We start from the raw sequence: 17,810 nt of genomic DNA, 5'->3' as shown, positions 1-17,810 counted from the left end.
AGAAAGAATCCAGGACTTTTATAAACCAATCCACTGAGCTGGCCAGAACTAACTCTTGAGGGAGTCTATTCCACATTTTCACAGCTTTTACTGTGAAGAAACCTTTCCGTGTTTAGAGATTAAATCTCTTTTCCTCCAGATGTGGGGATAGGTAGCGGGTACCAACCTACCTGGTGTGAGCACATGTTCAGGCACAGATAAAAGTCCAGTGATGTAGTGACAAACAGTGGTGTGTTTTATTTGTGCTGTGCAGTGATCCAAACCGAGAGCGCAAAAACTTCCAAAAAACAAAATCCTAGCCGTGTCACAACACTATCACAATCCTGGCTGTCAGGCTTTCCAAGCCTTTTGTTTGTCAGCCTCCACATACACAGATTGACAGCTTCCACCAACCCTTTGGCTCTAACAGACACAACGGGGTTTATTTACTAAAGCTGGAGAGTCCAAAATCAGACTCCCTTCTGTATAGAAACCAATCAGCTTCTAACCTCAGCTTGTTCAATGAAGCTTTGGCAATGAAACCTGGAAGCTGATTGGTTTCTATGCAGAAGGGAGTCTGATTTTGGACTCTCCAGCTTTAGGAAATAAACCCCATCTTGTCTGTTCCCCAGGCTCAAGAGCCCTGACTGTGTGTCCCAGACGACTCTAAAATTTAGAGCCAATGGCTTCCACTGCTGCCTCAGGAAGCTGGAAGCTGATTGGCTCCCATGCACAGCAGCACCAGATTTTACTCTCTCCAGTTCTAGTAAATCAAACCCAATGTGTTTTGGGGGCCACACAATCCCCCTTCATCGGGACTGGAGGAAAGGTTTAATATAACACATAAAAAAATAATAATAAATAATTGCTACTAGAAATCTATTTTATAATCAACAATTCGAAGAAACTGGGAAGCCCAAACAGGAGAGAACAAAAGTTCATCCGTTGTGTTTTCATCCCATGACCTCATACAGGGGACCTGTTTGTAGAAAAACTTTACTTTCCATAGAAGTCTCATTCATTGGTCGGGTTATTTATTAATGGACATTCACAGATGTTCCCATGCGGGTTGGGATTTTGTATCTCTGGACGTTGTTGATCCGTGAGCTGGTTGTTGGCTCTATAAAGTGGTGAATGCGATAAGCGATTGATAATATTAGGGAGAAATCGCTGATGATGTATTTAGTATCTCGCTATCTTGCAAACACAGTTAATATCGAACAATTATTGCAGCTCTTCTGCCAGGAAAATGATCCAACCTCCCCCTACACTCTCACAAACACACGGGAGGTATCTCCACACCCCCCCCCCCCCTCCGGTATGGACTTTGACAGCACAATGAAACTGCTGCACAAAATAACCCCCAACAGGGAAATGCCTATTAGTGCTGCCCAGCCAGCGAACATACCACATCGTCCCTGGGGGCTGACAACTCCTAGACATTCAATGTATGAAATGTAGAGAGAAGACGTCAGGAAGATGGCGGCATCACAGGTGCCCCTACTAGTCTGCATGCTGTACCTGCACTGTGTATACGGTGAGTGTCTTTTCCAGGTAATATAGGAGGTCTGCAGAGTATTGCTCTCATCTATCCATGACCGGTACATAATATATTCTGCAGATTATCCCATCCAGGGGTGTCCCTAGGGTTGTTGTCACCCGGTGCGATAACACTTGGTGACACCCCCTCCGACGATCCCAGCAGAATGGATTGGATCCAGGGGCGGACTGACCATTCGAGCACTCGGGCACTGCCCGAGGGCCCGGGGTCAGTAGGGGGCCCCATAAAATGCCTCTGGTACCTTTTTTATAGGCTTTTTTTGGGTGTGTTTTGAGTGTGGGCAAGGACACAGGGGCCCCATGATCCCCAATTGCCTGGGGGCCCCATGAGTTGTCAGTCCGCCCCTGATCGGATCTGCAGATTTAGCATAATGGACCGGACTCCGATCCATTATGCTCAATCCTCAGATCTGATCCATCCTGCGGGGATCGTCAGCTTGCTTTTTCGTGGAGCGGGTCCAGTGTCACCCTGTGCGGTAGGTGTCATTCGGTGCTGCGCGCACCCCCCCCCGTACCTGCCTAGGGATGCCACTGATCCCAATCTGAAGAGCATTGCTCTGCTCTGTCCCATCTTTATCCTGACAGATAAATATTGATATATTCAGCAGATTATTCCTTCACTAAGAAAAGGTGCGACTACCAAAGCTCAACGAGGTTCCAGGGGACATGTAGATAACCACGGTATGGGCAGCTCCAACAACTCAACTGACCAGCAATGAGACATGGACAACAAATAGAGGAGCGCTCCCAACCCTGTGGAAGTCAATAGAGTCACAAGCCCAGGAACAGATAAACTCGAAATACACTTTAATGTTGGGTTAAAAAGCAGGACATGTAGGAGTTCCCAGATGGAGACATCACCAGGTCATTGGAGAGGAGAAACATATTCCCCGAAGCTGGAGGATGATACATGAATCCTGCCATCCACATGCCCTTCCCACTGTCCTGAGGCTCCTGGACTGAGCAATCTACCGTTGGGTCCAGAATTATGTGTCATCCTCAAGCTTCGGGGAATATATGTTTCTCCTCTCCTCTGGCTTGGTGATGTCTCCATCTGGGAACTCCTAAATGTCCTGCTTTTTAACCCAACATTAAAGTGTAATTCGATCTTATCTGTTCCTGAGGTTGTGACTCTATTGACTTCCACAGGGTTGGGAGCGCTCCTCTATTTGTTGTTTTGTTTTTATTCCTTCACTAGCTTCTCTAGAGATCTGCTAAACATTGCTCCATCCCAACATCCCCCTAAGAGCTGCACATTGATGTATTCTGATAAATAATACTGAACGTTCTAGTGAGACTTGATAGCTTTATATGTCATTAATGACTGCATGGAAATGTACACTCTATTGCCAGAAGTATTGGTTGGCCTACCTTTCCACGAACATGAAATTTAATGGCCCCCAGTGTTAGTCCGTAGGGTTCAATATTGAGTTGGCCCCGCCCTTTGCAGCTACAACAGCTTCAACTCTTCTGGGAAGGCCGTCCACAAGGTTTAGGAGGGTGTCTATGGGAAGGTTGGACCATTCAACCAGAAACACATTTGTCAGGTCAGGCACTGATGTCGGGGAGGAGGCCTGGCTCACAGTCTGAGCTCTAATTCATCCCAAAGGTGTTCTATGGGGTTGAGGTCAGGACTCTGTGCAGGACAGTCAAGTTCCTCCACCCCAAACTGGCTCCTCCATGTCTTTATGGACCTTGCTTTGTGCACTGGTGTGCAGTCATGTTGGAACAGGAAGGGGCCATCCCCAAACTCTTCCCACAAAGTTGGGAGTATGAAATTGTCCAAAATGTCTTGGTATGCTGATGCCTTAAGAGTTCCCTTTACTAGAACCCCTGAAAAACACCCCCCCACCATAATCCCCCCTCCACCAAACTTTACACTTGGCATGATGCAGTCAGGCAAGTACCCTTCTCCTGGCATCCGCCAAACCCAGACAAGTCCATTGGATTGCCAGACAGAGAAGCGTGATTGGTCACTCCAGAGAACACGTCTCCACTGCTCTAGAGTCCAGTGGCGGCGTGCTTTACACCACTGCATCCGATGCTTTGCATTGCACTTGGTGATGGAAGACTTGGATGCAGCTGCTCGGCCATGGAAACCCATTCCATGAAGCTCTCTACACAGTGTTGTTGTGCTCATCTGAAGGCCACATGAAGTTTGTAGATCTTTAGCTATTGACTCGGCAGACAGTTGGCGACTTCTGCACACTGTGTGCTTCAGCATGCGCTGACCCCGCCCTGTCATGTGACGTGGCCTACCACTTGGTGGCTGAGTTGCTGTTGTTCCCAGTTGCTTCCACTTTGTTATAATCCCAGTAACAGTTGAGTGTGGAATATTTAGTAGCCAGGAAATGTCACGGATGGACTTATTGCACAGGTGACCACCTATCACGGGACCACGCTTGGAGTCACTGAGCTCCTGAGAGCGACCCATTCTTTCACCAATGTTTGTAGAAGCAGTCTGCATGCCTAGGGGCTTGATTGTATACACCTGTGGTCATGGAGGGGATTGGAGCACCTGAATCCAATGATTTGGAGGGCTGGCCCGATACTTTTGCCAATATAGTGTATGTGTGCAGTACAGCGCTGGACCCTTTAATGCAGTCATTCTCAACCAGGATTCCTCCAGAAGTTGGTGTGGTGTCTGCATAGTTCTGGGGCCAATGCCACTTGGCAGAGCCAGCAACATGACATCAACGATTTTTAGCTGCCTTTAGGGCAGACAGTCTTCCTTTTGACCACCAATGGTAAGGAGCGTTCTTTCCACTGACCATCAATATAAGCAGCATTCTTCCTTTCCACTGGCCAACAATGTAAGAAACATACGTTCAGGTGTGGCTGATTGACCTCTTGGTTGATGATGTCTGCATAGTTCTTCAGTGAACACTACTTGACAGAGCCAGCAGCATGACACCAACAATCTATAGCTGTCTTTAAAGGAGACATCCTGATCACTACTGTACAGGGGCCATTCTTTCCATTGACAATCAATGTAAGGAACATTCTTCCCACTGATCACCAAATGTAAAAAGCATTCTTCCCACTGACTACCAATGTAAGGAACATTCTTCCCACTGACACCAATGTAAGGAACATTCTTCCCACTGGCCTCCAATGTAAGGAGCCTTCTTCCCACTGATCACCAATGTAAGGAGCATTCTTCCCACTGATCACCAATGTAAGGAACATTCTTCCCACTGACCACCAATGTAAGGAACATTCTTCCCACTGACCACCAATGTAAGGGACATTCTTCCCACTGACCATCAATGTAAGGAACATTCTTCCCACTGACCACCAATGTAAGGAACATTCTTCCCACTGACCTCCAATGTAAGGAACATTCTTCCCATTGACCACCAATGTAAGGAGCATTCTTCCTACTGACCTCCAATGTAAGGAACATTCTTCCTACTGACCTCCAATGTAAGGAACATTCTTCCCACTGACCACCAATGTAAGGAGCATTTTGTTTTCCACTGACCACCATTGAAAAGGTTCTCTGAGAGGTACTCTAAGACTCTCTAAATCTTGTGCTCTGCAGGATTGGACTGGATGGCGAATTACATGGATGGAATGACAGAACAAATCTCTCGATACGGGCTTCAGGTAAGGGAGTCCAATGGCTCTATTACATGTACAGTCTATATGTACAATAGATCCCCCTGGCAAAACAGATACCCTCCAGCAACAAAATATCTCCCCCAACAACAACAGATCCCCCACCAGCAACAATGGATCAACCCCAGCAACAATAGACTTCTGTCAGCAACAGCAAGAATAGAACCCCAGCACCAAAATAACTCCCCCAACAACAGCAGAGCCCCCAGCAGCAAGAACAAATCCACCCCATCAAAATTAGACCCCCACCAGCATCAATAGAGCCTCCAGCAGACAGCAACACTAGACCTCCCCAAAAACAGAAGAACTCCCTCACCAACAATAGATCCCCCATCAGCAGCAGTGTAAACATACGTAAGCGTATGGACATATGCTCTGGAAACAGAGTCCCAAGGCTGTAGTCTGACACGTGACAGGTCCCAGAAGACTACAGGACCATTCACAAGGCGCAGCACTATTGGCGCATGCACAGTGATCTGCTGGCTGTGAAGCCATAAGCTGTCACAGCCGTGTGCCCACACTTAAGATGCCAGCGCCTGGGAGAGAGGACAGCCAGTGAACCCGGATGGGGTGAAGACACCGCTGGATCCCCAGGATGGTGAGTGTCTGTTTTATTAAAAGTCAGCAATTACAGTTTGGGGGTTTTTTTGCAGAGGAGATTGGAGCTGACAGGTCCGCCACATGTGAAAGGGGCCTAATGTGTGATAGACCCTGGAATGCCTTGTATTATCATATAAACAATATTGTTCGATCGTCTTCAGCAATTTCCAGAGAAGGCTGAAGGTCGAGTGAGCTACCTCCGACAACCAACCTGTCCTGACACCTCCCCCTCTCCTCTGACACCCACCACAGGTAAGTGACTAATATTCATAATTCATTTCTTTATGGTGTATCTAAAGACAGAAACGTTTGATTTAGTTGGAGTAATGAATGGTTAAATCTCCATATAGAATGAGTTAAACTTGTTGTATTTTGTCTTTTTTCGCTGGATTATTTTACAGAAAATCATATTTTTCTCTTTTAACCTAAAGAAAAATTATAATATAATTTACACTGCTCAAAAAAATGAAAGGAACACTTTTTAATCACAGTATAGCATCAAGTCAATGAAACTCCTGGTCAGGTAAGTAGCAGAGGGGGTTGTTAACCAGTTTCAGCTGCTTTGGTGGTAATGAAATTAACAACAGGTGCACTAGATGGGCAACAGTGAGATGACTCCCCAAAACGGGAATGGTTTTACAGGTGGAGGTCACTGACATTTTTTCCCTACTCATCTTTTCTGACTGTTTTTCACTAGTTTTGCATTTGGCTAGGGTCAGTGTCACTACTGGTAGCATGAGGCCATACCTGGACCCTACAGAGGTTGCACAGGCAGTCCAACTCCTCCAGGATGGCACATCAATACTTGCCGTTGCCAGAAGGTTTGCTGTGTCTCCCAGCACAGTCTCAAGAGCATGGAGGAGATTCCAGGAGACAGGCAGTTACTCTAGGAGGGCTGGACAGGGCCGTAGAAGGTCCTTAACCCATCAGCAGGATCGGTATCTGCTCCTTTGTGCAAAGAGGAACAGGATGAGCCCTGCCAGAGCCCTACAAAATGACCTCCAGCAGGCCACTGATGTGAATGTCTCTGACCAAACAATCAGAAACAGACTTCATGACTACGCAATTGTCAGTTAAAATAATGCAGCGCCGTAATGCAAAAAATGGCCTGGTCAGGAATGGGGAGAAATCCTCTGGAGGGCAAGTGGCAGTTATAGCAATTTTTTTTTGGGGGGGGGGATTTGAACCACACTAATCAAAGCTGAATGTTTTAAGCCCCTCTGTCAGTGTTGTCCTTTTCTAGCACATATAAAGCTCATTCAGTCACTGACGAATCATCTCCTTCCTGACAGCCGACCGCGTCAAGCCCGCCGATGTGAAAATCGTAGCCGCCTTGGGAGACTCCATAACGGTAGGAGATGCCGGGTGATCTTTGGGTGTTTGGGGAATTCCGTTATATTTCTGAGCCATCTGATGAATGTGTTTATTATTACAGACAGCCATTGGGGCCAACGCCACCAACGTCCTGCAGCTCCCAACCGAATACCGGCAAGTCTCCTGGAGGTAGGCGAGTCAACCGTGTACATATAGGGCCAATCCACACTATGTATGCTGGTGGATGTTTTACCGCGTGATTAAATGTCTGTCACCGCAGGGTCACACAGGAAACAATTGTCTCCTATGCATCCCGTTCACACTAGACATGTGCAGTTCGTTCGAAATTTTTATGATACAAAAAGTCAGCTGCATCCGAATTTCCGAATTAACCACTTGAGCACCTGAGGATTTACCCCCCTTAATGACCACGCCTCTTTTTGCTACTCGGCGCTGCACTAATTCAACTGATAATTGCGCGGTCATGCAATGCTGCACCCAAACGAAATTTACGTCCTTTTTTTTCACACAAATAGAGCTTTCTTTTGGTGTAATTTGATCACCTGTGCGCTTTTTATTTTTCACGCTATAAAAAAAAAAGTCCAAAAATTTTGAAGAAAAACATTTTTTACTTTCAGCTATAAAAAATATATTATATAGTAAACTCAAAGTTGGTTATAAATAGAGATGAGCGAATCGAACTTGGCGAAGTGGAATTCGTTTTCAATATTAGGAAAAATTCGATTCGCACCAAATCCGAATTTTAGCAAACTTCGGATGCACGAATCGAATTTTCCCGATCAGCCCGCAAAAAGTGTCACTGCAGAGAGCTCCGCTATTTCTGACAGTTCTCTGACAGTTCTGACAGTTCATTTACAGCAGTTGAAACATTGTATCTATTTGTTTCCATTTAGGATACAGATGTTTTTATTCGGAAATAAATAGATACAATGTTTCAACCGCTGTAAATGAACTGTCAGAACTGTCAGAGAACTGTCAGAAATAGCGGAGCTCTCTGCAGATACACTTTTTGCTGTACTGGAATTCTTCTTCTTTTCATTCTTCTTCTTTTCATTCTTCTTCTTCTTCTTTTCATTCTTCTTCTTCTTTTCATTCTTCTTCTTCTTCTTTTCATTCTTCTTCTTCTTTTCATTCTTCTTTTCATTCTTCTTCTTCTTCTTTTCATTCTTCTTCTTTTCATTCTTCTTTTCATTCTTCTTTTTCTTCTTTTCATTCTTCTTCTTCTTTTCATTCTTCTTCTTTTCATTCTTCTTCTTCTTCTTTTCATTCTTCTTTTCATTCTTCTCATTCTTCTTTTCATTCTTCTTTTCATTCTTCTTCTCATTCTTCTTTTCATTCTTCTTCTCATTCTTCTTTTCATTCTTCTTCTTCTTCTTTTCATTCTTCTTCTTATTCTTCTTTTCATTCTTCTTCTTCTTTTCATTCTTCTTCTTCTTCTTCTTCTTCTTCTTCTTCTTCTTCTTCTTTTCATTCTTCTTCTTTTCATTCTTCTTCTTCTTCTTTTCATTTTTCTTTTCATTCTTCTTCTTCTTCTTTTCATTCTTCTTTTCATTCTTCTTCTTCTTCTTTTCATTCTTCTTTTCATTCTTCTTCTTCTTCTTTTCATTCTTCTTTTCATTCTTCTTCTTCTTTTCATTCTTCTTCTTCTTATTTTCATTCTTCTTCTTCTTATTTTCATTCTTCTTCTTCTTCTTCTTTTCATTCTTCTTTTCATTCTTCTTCTTCTTCTTTTCATTCTTCTTCTTCTTTTCATTCTTCTTTTCATTCTTCTTCTTCTTCTTCTTTTCATTCGTCTTCTTCTTCTTCTTTTCATTCTTCTTTTCATTCTTCTCATTCTTCTTTTCATTCTTCTTCTTCTTCTTTTCATTCTTCTTCTTCTTTTCATTCTTCTTTTCATTCTTCTTCTTCTTCTTCTTTTAATTCTTCTTCTTCTTCTTTTCATTCTTCTTTTCATTCTTCTTCTTTTTCTTCTTCTTCTTCTTCTTCTTTTCATTCTTCTTTTCATTCTTCTTCTTTTTCTTCTTCTTCTTCTTCTTCTTCTTTTCATTCTTCTTTTCATTCTTCTTCTTTTCATTCTTCTTCTTCTTCTTTTCATTTTTCTTTTCATTCTTCTTCTTCTTTTCATTCTTCTTCTTCTTCTTTTCATTCTTCTTTTCATTCTTCTCATTCTTCTTTTCATTCTTCTTTTCATTCTTCTTCTCATTCTTCTTTTCATTCTTCTTCTCCTTCTTTTCATTCTTCTTTTCATTCTTCTCATTCTTCTTTTCATTCTTCTTTTCATTCTTCTTTTCATTCTTCTTCTCATTCTTCTTTTCATTCTTCTTTTTCTTCTTTTCATTCTTCTTCTTCTTCTTTTCATTCTTCATCTTCTTCTTTTCATTCTTCTTTTCATTCTCCTTCTTCTTCTTTTCATTCTTCTTCTTTTCATTCTTCTTCTTCTTCTTTTCATTCTTCTTTTCATTCTTCTTCTTCTTCTTTTCATTCTTCTTCTTCTTCTTTTCATTCTTCTTTTCATTCTTCTTCTTCTTTTCATTCTTCTTCTTCTTCTTTTCATTCTTCTTTTCATTCTTCTTCTTCTTCTTATTTTCATTCTTCTTCTTCTTCTTTTCATTCTTCTTCTTCTTCTTTTCATTCTTCTTCTTCTTCTTTTCATTCTTCTTTTCATTCTTCTTCTTCTTCTTTTTATTCTTCTTCTTTTCATTCTTCTTTTCATTCTTCTTCTTTTTCTTTTCATTCTTCTTCTTCTTCTTTTCATTCTTCTTCTTCTTCTTCTTCGTCGTGCCCCGTGACTGCCCAAATGAGTGAAGTGTGCGGTGATTCTAAGATCGACGGCACTCATCTGCATGTCATACTGACTGACAGTATTATTTCTCTTCCCCAGCAGACTCCAAGGGCATTTAAATTAAAGGTACAGTGTTCTGCACTAATATAAAGGCTCTCTGAAGCCTAGAAACACCCTTTTTATAAGTTAAATTCGCAGCGAATAAATTCACATCGAATCGAATTTCTCCCGCAAATTCGGCGAATCGGCCGAATCGAATTTTTGAATAATTCTAATGTCTAGTTATAAATTTAGGCCAAAATGTATTCTGCTCCATGTTTTTGGTAAAAAAAATCCCAATAAGTGTATATTGATTGCTTTGTGTGAAGTTATAGCGTCTACAAACTATGGTATAGATACTGCAATTTACGCCATTTTTCTGCTATACAGCGCTGCGCTAGTTTAACGGACAATTGCGCGGTCATGCAATACGGTACATAAATGAAATTTACATCCTTTTCTTCCCCACAAAATTGAGCTTTTTTTCGGTGGTATTTGATCGCCTGTGCGGTTTTTATTTTTTGCGCTATAAAAAAAAAGGCTGACAATTTTGAGGAAAAAAAAAACAATATTTTGGACTTTTTGCTATAAAACATGTCCAGTAAAAAAAAAATGCAAAAATCAAACTTAGTCATAAATTTCTGCCAAAATGTATTCTGCGACATGTTTTTGCTAAAAAAAAACCCAATACGTGTAAATTAATTGGTTTACGTGAAAGTTATAGCGTTTACAAATGGCGGGAAAGATTCTGGGATTTTTAATTTTTATTTATACTAATAATGGCGCCGATCAGCGACTTTTGGCGGCAATCAGTGACATATGGCGGCAATTAGCGACATATGGCGGCGACCAGCGACTTATGGCAGGACTGCGGGACTGTGGCGGACATTTTGACACTGGGGGGGGAACTGACTTGGAGTCACTGACATCCCCAGTGACACCAATACAGTGATCAGTGAAAAAAAAACACTGAAACTGTACTAATGTCACTGGGGAGGAAGGGGTTAACATTTTTAGAATTTGCAGTGTAAGGGGAGTGTTTTACTAGGGGGCAGGGGTGTGTACAGGAGGGGGGGGAGGGAGGGGGGAGCTGATCGAGGGAGAGAAACTCTGCAGCTTCTCACAAGCTGTCAGAGAACTGACACAGAACAGGGCTGTGTGTAAACAATGCAGCCCTGCTCTGTGTTAGCGATCACCGGCAATCGCGGGAAAACGGCCGGTAAAAACCGGCTGTGACCCATCAGGTGACACCCGCTGCTGTCACCCGCGGGACAGGTAGGGCGGGCGCGCGCCTCGCGCACGCCCCCTACCTGTTTTGAAGGCAGCCGTTTTAAAACGCGCTTTTGCCTACGAGCGCCGCCCTGCCACCGTTTATATGCGGTGGCTGGGGGCAAGTGGTTAAAATAGTAACAAATTTAAACAAATGCGAAATTTCAGCCAAAATAGCGAATTATCCGAATTTGAATTGAATTTGAAACCAATTTGAAAAAGTAAAGCAAAGTGAAAAAATGCTGCGCTACATAAACCAATGGAACAAACCATTATGTTACCAAAAAACAATGTAGTGGGCCTGTACTTTGCCTTGCAACATATTATGGATGGTGTCTGTTTTGAGCATGTACAGGACTCTGCTGCTGAGATGATACTGCCTCCTTGTGTTTAATTAGTGCGTCACAGGATCTTCACCATACATGGTGAAAAATACACCTCCGGAACATGATTGTATATCAGATGTTTTAATTTATGAATAAAAGTTTAAAAGGATAAAGCACTATATTGAGTTCTTTTTAATGAGGAATATGGATGATACAAAGATGCTCATCAGGAGGGAGATTACTTTGGAGTCTTCATTCAGCAAGCTGATCTTTTGAGTCCATATGGGGCCAAAAGTGCAGTTAGACCGTAGCATTGTATATATATATATATATATATATATATATATATATATATATATGCAGCACAGTGTCTAAATGGTTAGCACTTCCACCTCGAGGGTTAGGGACTGATGTGAATGTACAATATATATGTAAAGCACTGTGTAAATTGATGGCAATATATAAGTAGCTGTAATAAATAATATTTTGGATGGTGTCTGTTTTGAGCATGTGCAGGACTCTGCTGCTGAGATGATACTGCCACCTTGTGTTTAATTAGTGCATCACTGGATCTTCATCATACGTGGTGAAAAATACACCTCCGGAACATGAGAGTATTTCATATGTTTTATTTGATGAATAAAAGTTTAAAAGGATAAAGCACTATGTGGAGTTCTTTTTAACGAGGAATACAGCTGATACCAAGACGCTCATCGGGAGGGAGCTTACTTTGGAGTTTTCATTCAGCAAGCTGATCTTCTGAGTCCATATGGGACCAAAAGTGCGGTTAGACCCTAACATTGTATAATGTGCGGTCACACTGCGTGAGGTGAGCAGATATATGGTGGAGGATATCTTTGCATGGGAATTGATGACAGATGCCCTTTTTTTTTGTTATCTGAAGGAGGGTTCACTGAATGAACACTTTATTGATTGAACTTGATTTTTGATTTGATTTTTTATTTGAGTCATACTTAAAATATTCTTAATTTTTATATTTTATTTTATGTTTTGGTGTGTATATATATATATATATATATATACAGTGGGCCATATTTTGGCTATCTATATATATATATATACAGTGGGGCAAAAAAGTATTTAGTCAGCCACCAATTGTGCAAGTTCTCCCACTTACAAAGATGAGAGAGGCCTGTAATTGGCATCATAGGTAGACCTCAACTATGAGAGTCAAAATGAGAAAACAAATCCAGACAATCACATTGGCTGATTTGGAAAGAATTTATTTGCAAATTATGGTGGAAAATAAGTATTTGGTCAATATGAAAAGTTCATGTCAATACTTTGTTATATATCCTTTGTTGGCAATGACAGAGGCCAAAGTTTCCTGTAAGTCTTCACAAGGTTGGCACACACTGTTGCTGGTATGTTGGCCCATCCTCCATGCAGATCTCCTCTAGAGCAGTGATGTTTTGGGGCTGTCGCTGGGCAACATGGACTTTCAACTCCCTCCAAAGGTTTTCTATGGGGTTGAGATCTGGAGACTGGCTAGGCCACTCCAGGACCTTGAAATGCTTCTTATGAAGCCACTCCTTCATTGCCCGGGTGGTATGTTTGGGATCATTGTCATGTTGGAAGACCCAGCCACATTTCATCTTCAATGTCCTTGCTGATGGAAGAAGGTTTGCACTCAATCTCATGATACATGGCCCCATTCCTTCTGTCCTGTACATGGATCAGTCATCCTGGTCCCTTTGCGGAGAAACAGCCCCAAAGCATGATGTTGCCACCCCCATGCTTCACAGTAGGTATGGTGTTCTTTGGATGCAACTCAGCATTCTCTCTCCTCCAGACACGACAAGTTATGTTTCTACCAAACAGTTCTATTTTGGTTTCATCTGACCATATGACATTCTCCCAATCCTCTTCTGGATCATCCAAATGCTCTCTAGCAAACCTCAGAAGGGCCCAGACATGTACCGGCTTAAGCAGGGGGACACGTCTGGCACTGCAGGATCTGAGTCCCTGGCGGCGTAGTGTGTTACTGATGGTAGCCTTTGTTAGGTTGGTCCCAGATCTCTGCAGGTCATTCACTAGGTCCCCCCATGTGGTCCTGGGATTTTTGCTCACTGTTCTTGTGATCATTTTGACCCCACGGGGTGAGATCTTGCGTGGAGCCCCAGATCGAGGGAGATTATCAGTGGTCTTGTATCTCTTCCATTTTCTAATTATTGCTCCCACAGTTGATTTGTTCACACCAAGCTGCTTGCCTATTGCAGATTCAGTCTTCCCAGCCTGGTGCAGGTCTACAATTTTGTTTCTGGTGTCCTTCGACAGCTCTTTGGTCTTCACCATAGTGGAGTTTGGAGTGTGACTGTTTGAGGTTGTGGACAGGTGTCTTTTATACTGATAACAAGTTCAAACAGGTGCCATTGATACAGGTAATGAGTGCAGGACAGAGGAGCCTCTTAAAGAAGAAGGTACAGGTCTGTGAGAGCCAGAAATCTTGCTTGTTTGTAGGTGACCAAATATTTATTTTCCACCATAATTTGCAAATAAATTCTTTCCAAATCAGCCAATGTGATTGTCTGGATTTTTTTTCTCTTTTTGTCTCTCATAGTTGAGGTCTCCCTATGATGCCAATTACAGGCCTCTCTCATCTTTGTAAGTGGGAGAACTTGCACAATTGGTGGCTGACTAAATACTTTTTTGCCCCACTGTATATATATATATATATAGATAGCCAAAATATAGCTATCTATATATATATATATAGTTTAGTGATTCGCATGTCTGGCTTGCAGTAAATGGGTCATGGGTTCGATTCCTGACCATGGCGCCTGCATGGAGTTTGCATGTTCTCTCTGTGCTTGCGTGGGTTTCGTCCCACACTCCAAATACATTCTGATAGGTTAATTGGCTTCTGTCTAAATTGTCCTAGTTTCTTCCCTGGCCATGCGGATCTCCTGCATGGAAGGGGCTGGGGAAAGACCTGGCAACCTACCCTGTAAAAATTATTGCTAAGAGAATTCATGGAAAAAGTTGCTTACGAGTGACGATCCGTGCAATCGCCAAGGGTCATATACGACTGAATGGATAGATATATATATATATAAAATATACATATAAAAAAGTGTGTGTTTTTATATATATAGGCAGCACAGTGGCTAAATAGTTAGCACTTCCACCTGGCAGTACTAGGGTCGTTGGTTCAAATCCCAGCCACAGCACCACCTGCCTGGAGTTTGCATGTCATCCCTGTGCCTGTGTGGGTTTCCTCCGTGTACTCTGGTTTCCTCCCACACTCCAAATACATGCTGGGAGGTTAATTGGCTCCTGTCTAAATTGGCCCTAGTATGTGTATGTATGAATGTGAGTTAGGGACCTTAGATTGTACGCCCCTTGAGGGTTGGGGACCTTAGATTGTACACCCCTTGAGGGTTAGGGACCTTAGAGTGTACACCCCTTGAGGGTTAGGGACCTTAGATTGTACGCCCCTTGAGGGTTAGGGACCTTAGATTGTACGCCCCTTGAGGGTTAGGGACCTTAGATTGTACGCCCCTTGAGGGTTAGGGACCTTAGATTGTACCCCCTTGAGGGTTAGGGACCTTAGATTGTACGCCCCTTGAGGGTTAGGGACCTTAGATTGTACACCCCTTGAGGGTTAGGGACCTTAGATTGTACACCCCTTGAGGGTTGGGGACTGATGTGAATATACAACATACAGTATATGTAAAGCACTGCGTAAATTGACTGCACTATATAAGTACCTGAAATAATATATATTCATATATCTATATTTTTATTTCAATATAAAAAAAATGTTTCTACTACTATTTTTTCTTCTAAAAATTATTTATTTTCTCACTTTGTTTTTTGGTAATATAATAACTTGTACCATTGGTTTATGTAGTGCAGCATTTTTTCACTTCACTATAATTGTATAATTTGCCCCACTGAGACGTGGGTTGTGTGCACTGGAGGCTACAGCAATGTATTGTAATTTTTGTTTTTTATTTCACCATAGTTTGCGCTTGAGTTATTCAACATATTTCAATTTGAAAAAGTAATTGAATTAAACAAAAAATTCAAAAGGTAAACATATTGCTGACTATTGCTGATTTCCTTCAAAGACTGTGTGTATTAGTGTTAATATAGCTATCTTCCAAAATTAGAATTTTGAAAAGAAAGAATAGAATAAAAAAGAATAAATTAGGGAAAAAATAGAGTAGAATAAAAAAAGAATAGAACAGAAAATAAAAGAATAGAATGGAAAAAAATAGAATAGATTAGAATAGAATAATATAGAGAGAATACATGTCTCATGATTCCTTGTGTGCTGCCTGTAATGTGCATCTCTCAACCAAATGTGCCCATAATGTGCATGCAACCAAAGTGTTGCCTGTAATGCACATACATCCTCTCAGCACAACAGAAAAACGCATGTGTCCCCTGAATTCTTCTTCCTTCTTCTTTCTTCCTTCTTCTTCCCTGGCCACAGCACTGCCCATAATGGGACTCTGAGCACTTAGTCAATAAATCTATTGTGTGAAAATTCGGTCTCAGCTAGGACTGCACATCAGGGTGTCCCCAGTGAGTACCTGCAAGGCAAAGGGGCCCCCCTATAGACAGAACCTCCCCCTGCTACAATATTACACATTCATATAATAAATGACATTTTATATTACATGACATTATAATATAATGACATTGTATTTGATCTTTCCAGTATCGGAGGTTATGGAAACATATCCAACGTCATCACTCTGCCAAGTGAGTGTTTTATGATCATTTCTTCCATTCCAGGATTTTATTTATGATAAATCATGAAATGTATAATTATAAAGATTTACACAAATACCTGAAATCTATGATATGAGCTGCCTGCCTTCCCTAACAGAGCAGAAACAATACGAAGAGAGGGAGAGCCGACACTGCGTCCAATAGGGCTCTAATACTAAGATGGACCATATATACAAAAGGGGCGGAAACTATTGAGAGGAAATCTCCCCATTGTGGGAGGGGCAGAGACACAAACTACTGAGGGAAATCTTATCATTGTGGGAGGTGCAGAGAAACAAACTATTGCATAGAAATCTCACCATTGTGGGAGGGGCAGAGACACAAACTACTGCAGGAAATCTCATCATTTTGGGAGGGGCAGAGACACAAACTACTGGGGGAAATCTCATCATTGTGGGAGGGGCAGAGACACAAACTACTGTGGGAAATCTCCTCATTGTGGGAGGGGCAGAGACACAAACTATGGCGTGAAATCTCATCATTGTGGGAGGGGCAGAGACAAAAACTACTGCGGGAAATCTCCCCATTGTGGGAGGGGCAATGACACAAACTACTGCGGGAAATCTTATCATTGTGGGAGGGGCAAAGATACAAACTAATGCGGGAAATCTCATCATTGTGGGAGGGGCAGAGACACAAACTACTGTGGGAAATCTCATCATTGTGGGAGGGGCAGAGACACAAACTATTGTGGGAAATCTCATCATTGTGGGAGGGGCAGAGACACAAACTACTGCGGGAAATCTCCCCATTGTGGGAGGGGCAAAGACAAACTACTGCAGAGATCTGACTATTGTGAGATATACCAAGACAGTGGCTCTTTATCCATTTGATCATCATCAGTTTTCTTTCATTATGTGATATTTGTTTCTTGTAGATATTTTGAAGATTTTTAATCCAAATGTTGTTGGCTTTGCAAAGAAGAGCACCTTGACCTACCGACCAGCTGAGCTGGAGGCTACTGGACTCAACCTCGCTGTAACTGGAGCCAATTCTTAGTAAGGATTATATATCTATTATATTATGTATTTAAACTTGTTTGACAGTGTTTATATTGTATATCTGGAGGGCGGTGATGTCACTCCTGTATAATATATCTTATACCTGGAGAGCGGCGATGTCACTCCTGTATAATATATCTTATATCTGGAGAGCGGTGATGTCACTCCTGTATAATATATCTTATACCTGGAGAGCGGCGATGTCACTCCTGTATAATATATCTTATATCTGGAGATTGGTGATGTCACTCCTGTATAATATATCTTATATCTGGAGATTGGTGATGTCACTCCTGTATAATATATCTTACAGTTGTGTCCAAAATTATTCAACCCCCACTGAAATTGAGTGTTTTGGCCAGTTTGACATTGCTTTTGATCATTCAGTCATCTTGCTTACATTTACATTAAAGAGGCACTTGTAGGTCAGACAAATATAACATAACAGTTATAATGAAATAACCACAAATGTCTTTTCTGTGCTCACAGCATTATCAGTTTTATTCAACCCCCAAGTGACATTCAATCTTAGTA

The 17,810-nt window shown here is 41.9% G+C and overlaps 1 protein-coding gene across 1 annotated transcript in view; it reads left to right on the top strand.

The window, feature by feature from the left end:
- The first annotated feature begins 1,376 nt into the window (after positions 1 to 1,376).
- LOC149431157 (phospholipase B1, membrane-associated-like) overlaps positions 1,377 to 17,810 on the top strand; it is a 63,087-nt gene continuing 46,653 nt past the window's right edge. Inside the window, exons 1-7 of the mRNA XM_089665857.1 lie at positions 1,377 to 1,516; positions 5,084 to 5,148; positions 5,922 to 6,012; positions 7,053 to 7,111; positions 7,196 to 7,263; positions 16,202 to 16,245; positions 17,153 to 17,273. Of these exons, the coding sequence (XP_089521983.1) occupies positions 1,459 to 1,516; positions 5,084 to 5,148; positions 5,922 to 6,012; positions 7,053 to 7,111; positions 7,196 to 7,263; positions 16,202 to 16,245; positions 17,153 to 17,273 (506 nt within the window). The 5' untranslated portion in view covers positions 1,377 to 1,458. The remainder of the gene's footprint in view (positions 1,517 to 5,083; positions 5,149 to 5,921; positions 6,013 to 7,052; positions 7,112 to 7,195; positions 7,264 to 16,201; positions 16,246 to 17,152; positions 17,274 to 17,810) is intronic.

The sequence above is a fragment of the Staurois parvus genome, unplaced genomic scaffold, assembly GCF_062004578.1.
Source record: "Staurois parvus isolate SC_StPar_1 unplaced genomic scaffold, SC_StPar_1.0 ptg002372l, whole genome shotgun sequence".
NCBI classification, from domain to species: domain Eukaryota; kingdom Metazoa; phylum Chordata; class Amphibia; order Anura; family Ranidae; genus Staurois; species Staurois parvus.
Note: the sequence above shows the minus strand (reverse complement) of the source record. Positions and strands in the feature narration are given on the sequence as shown.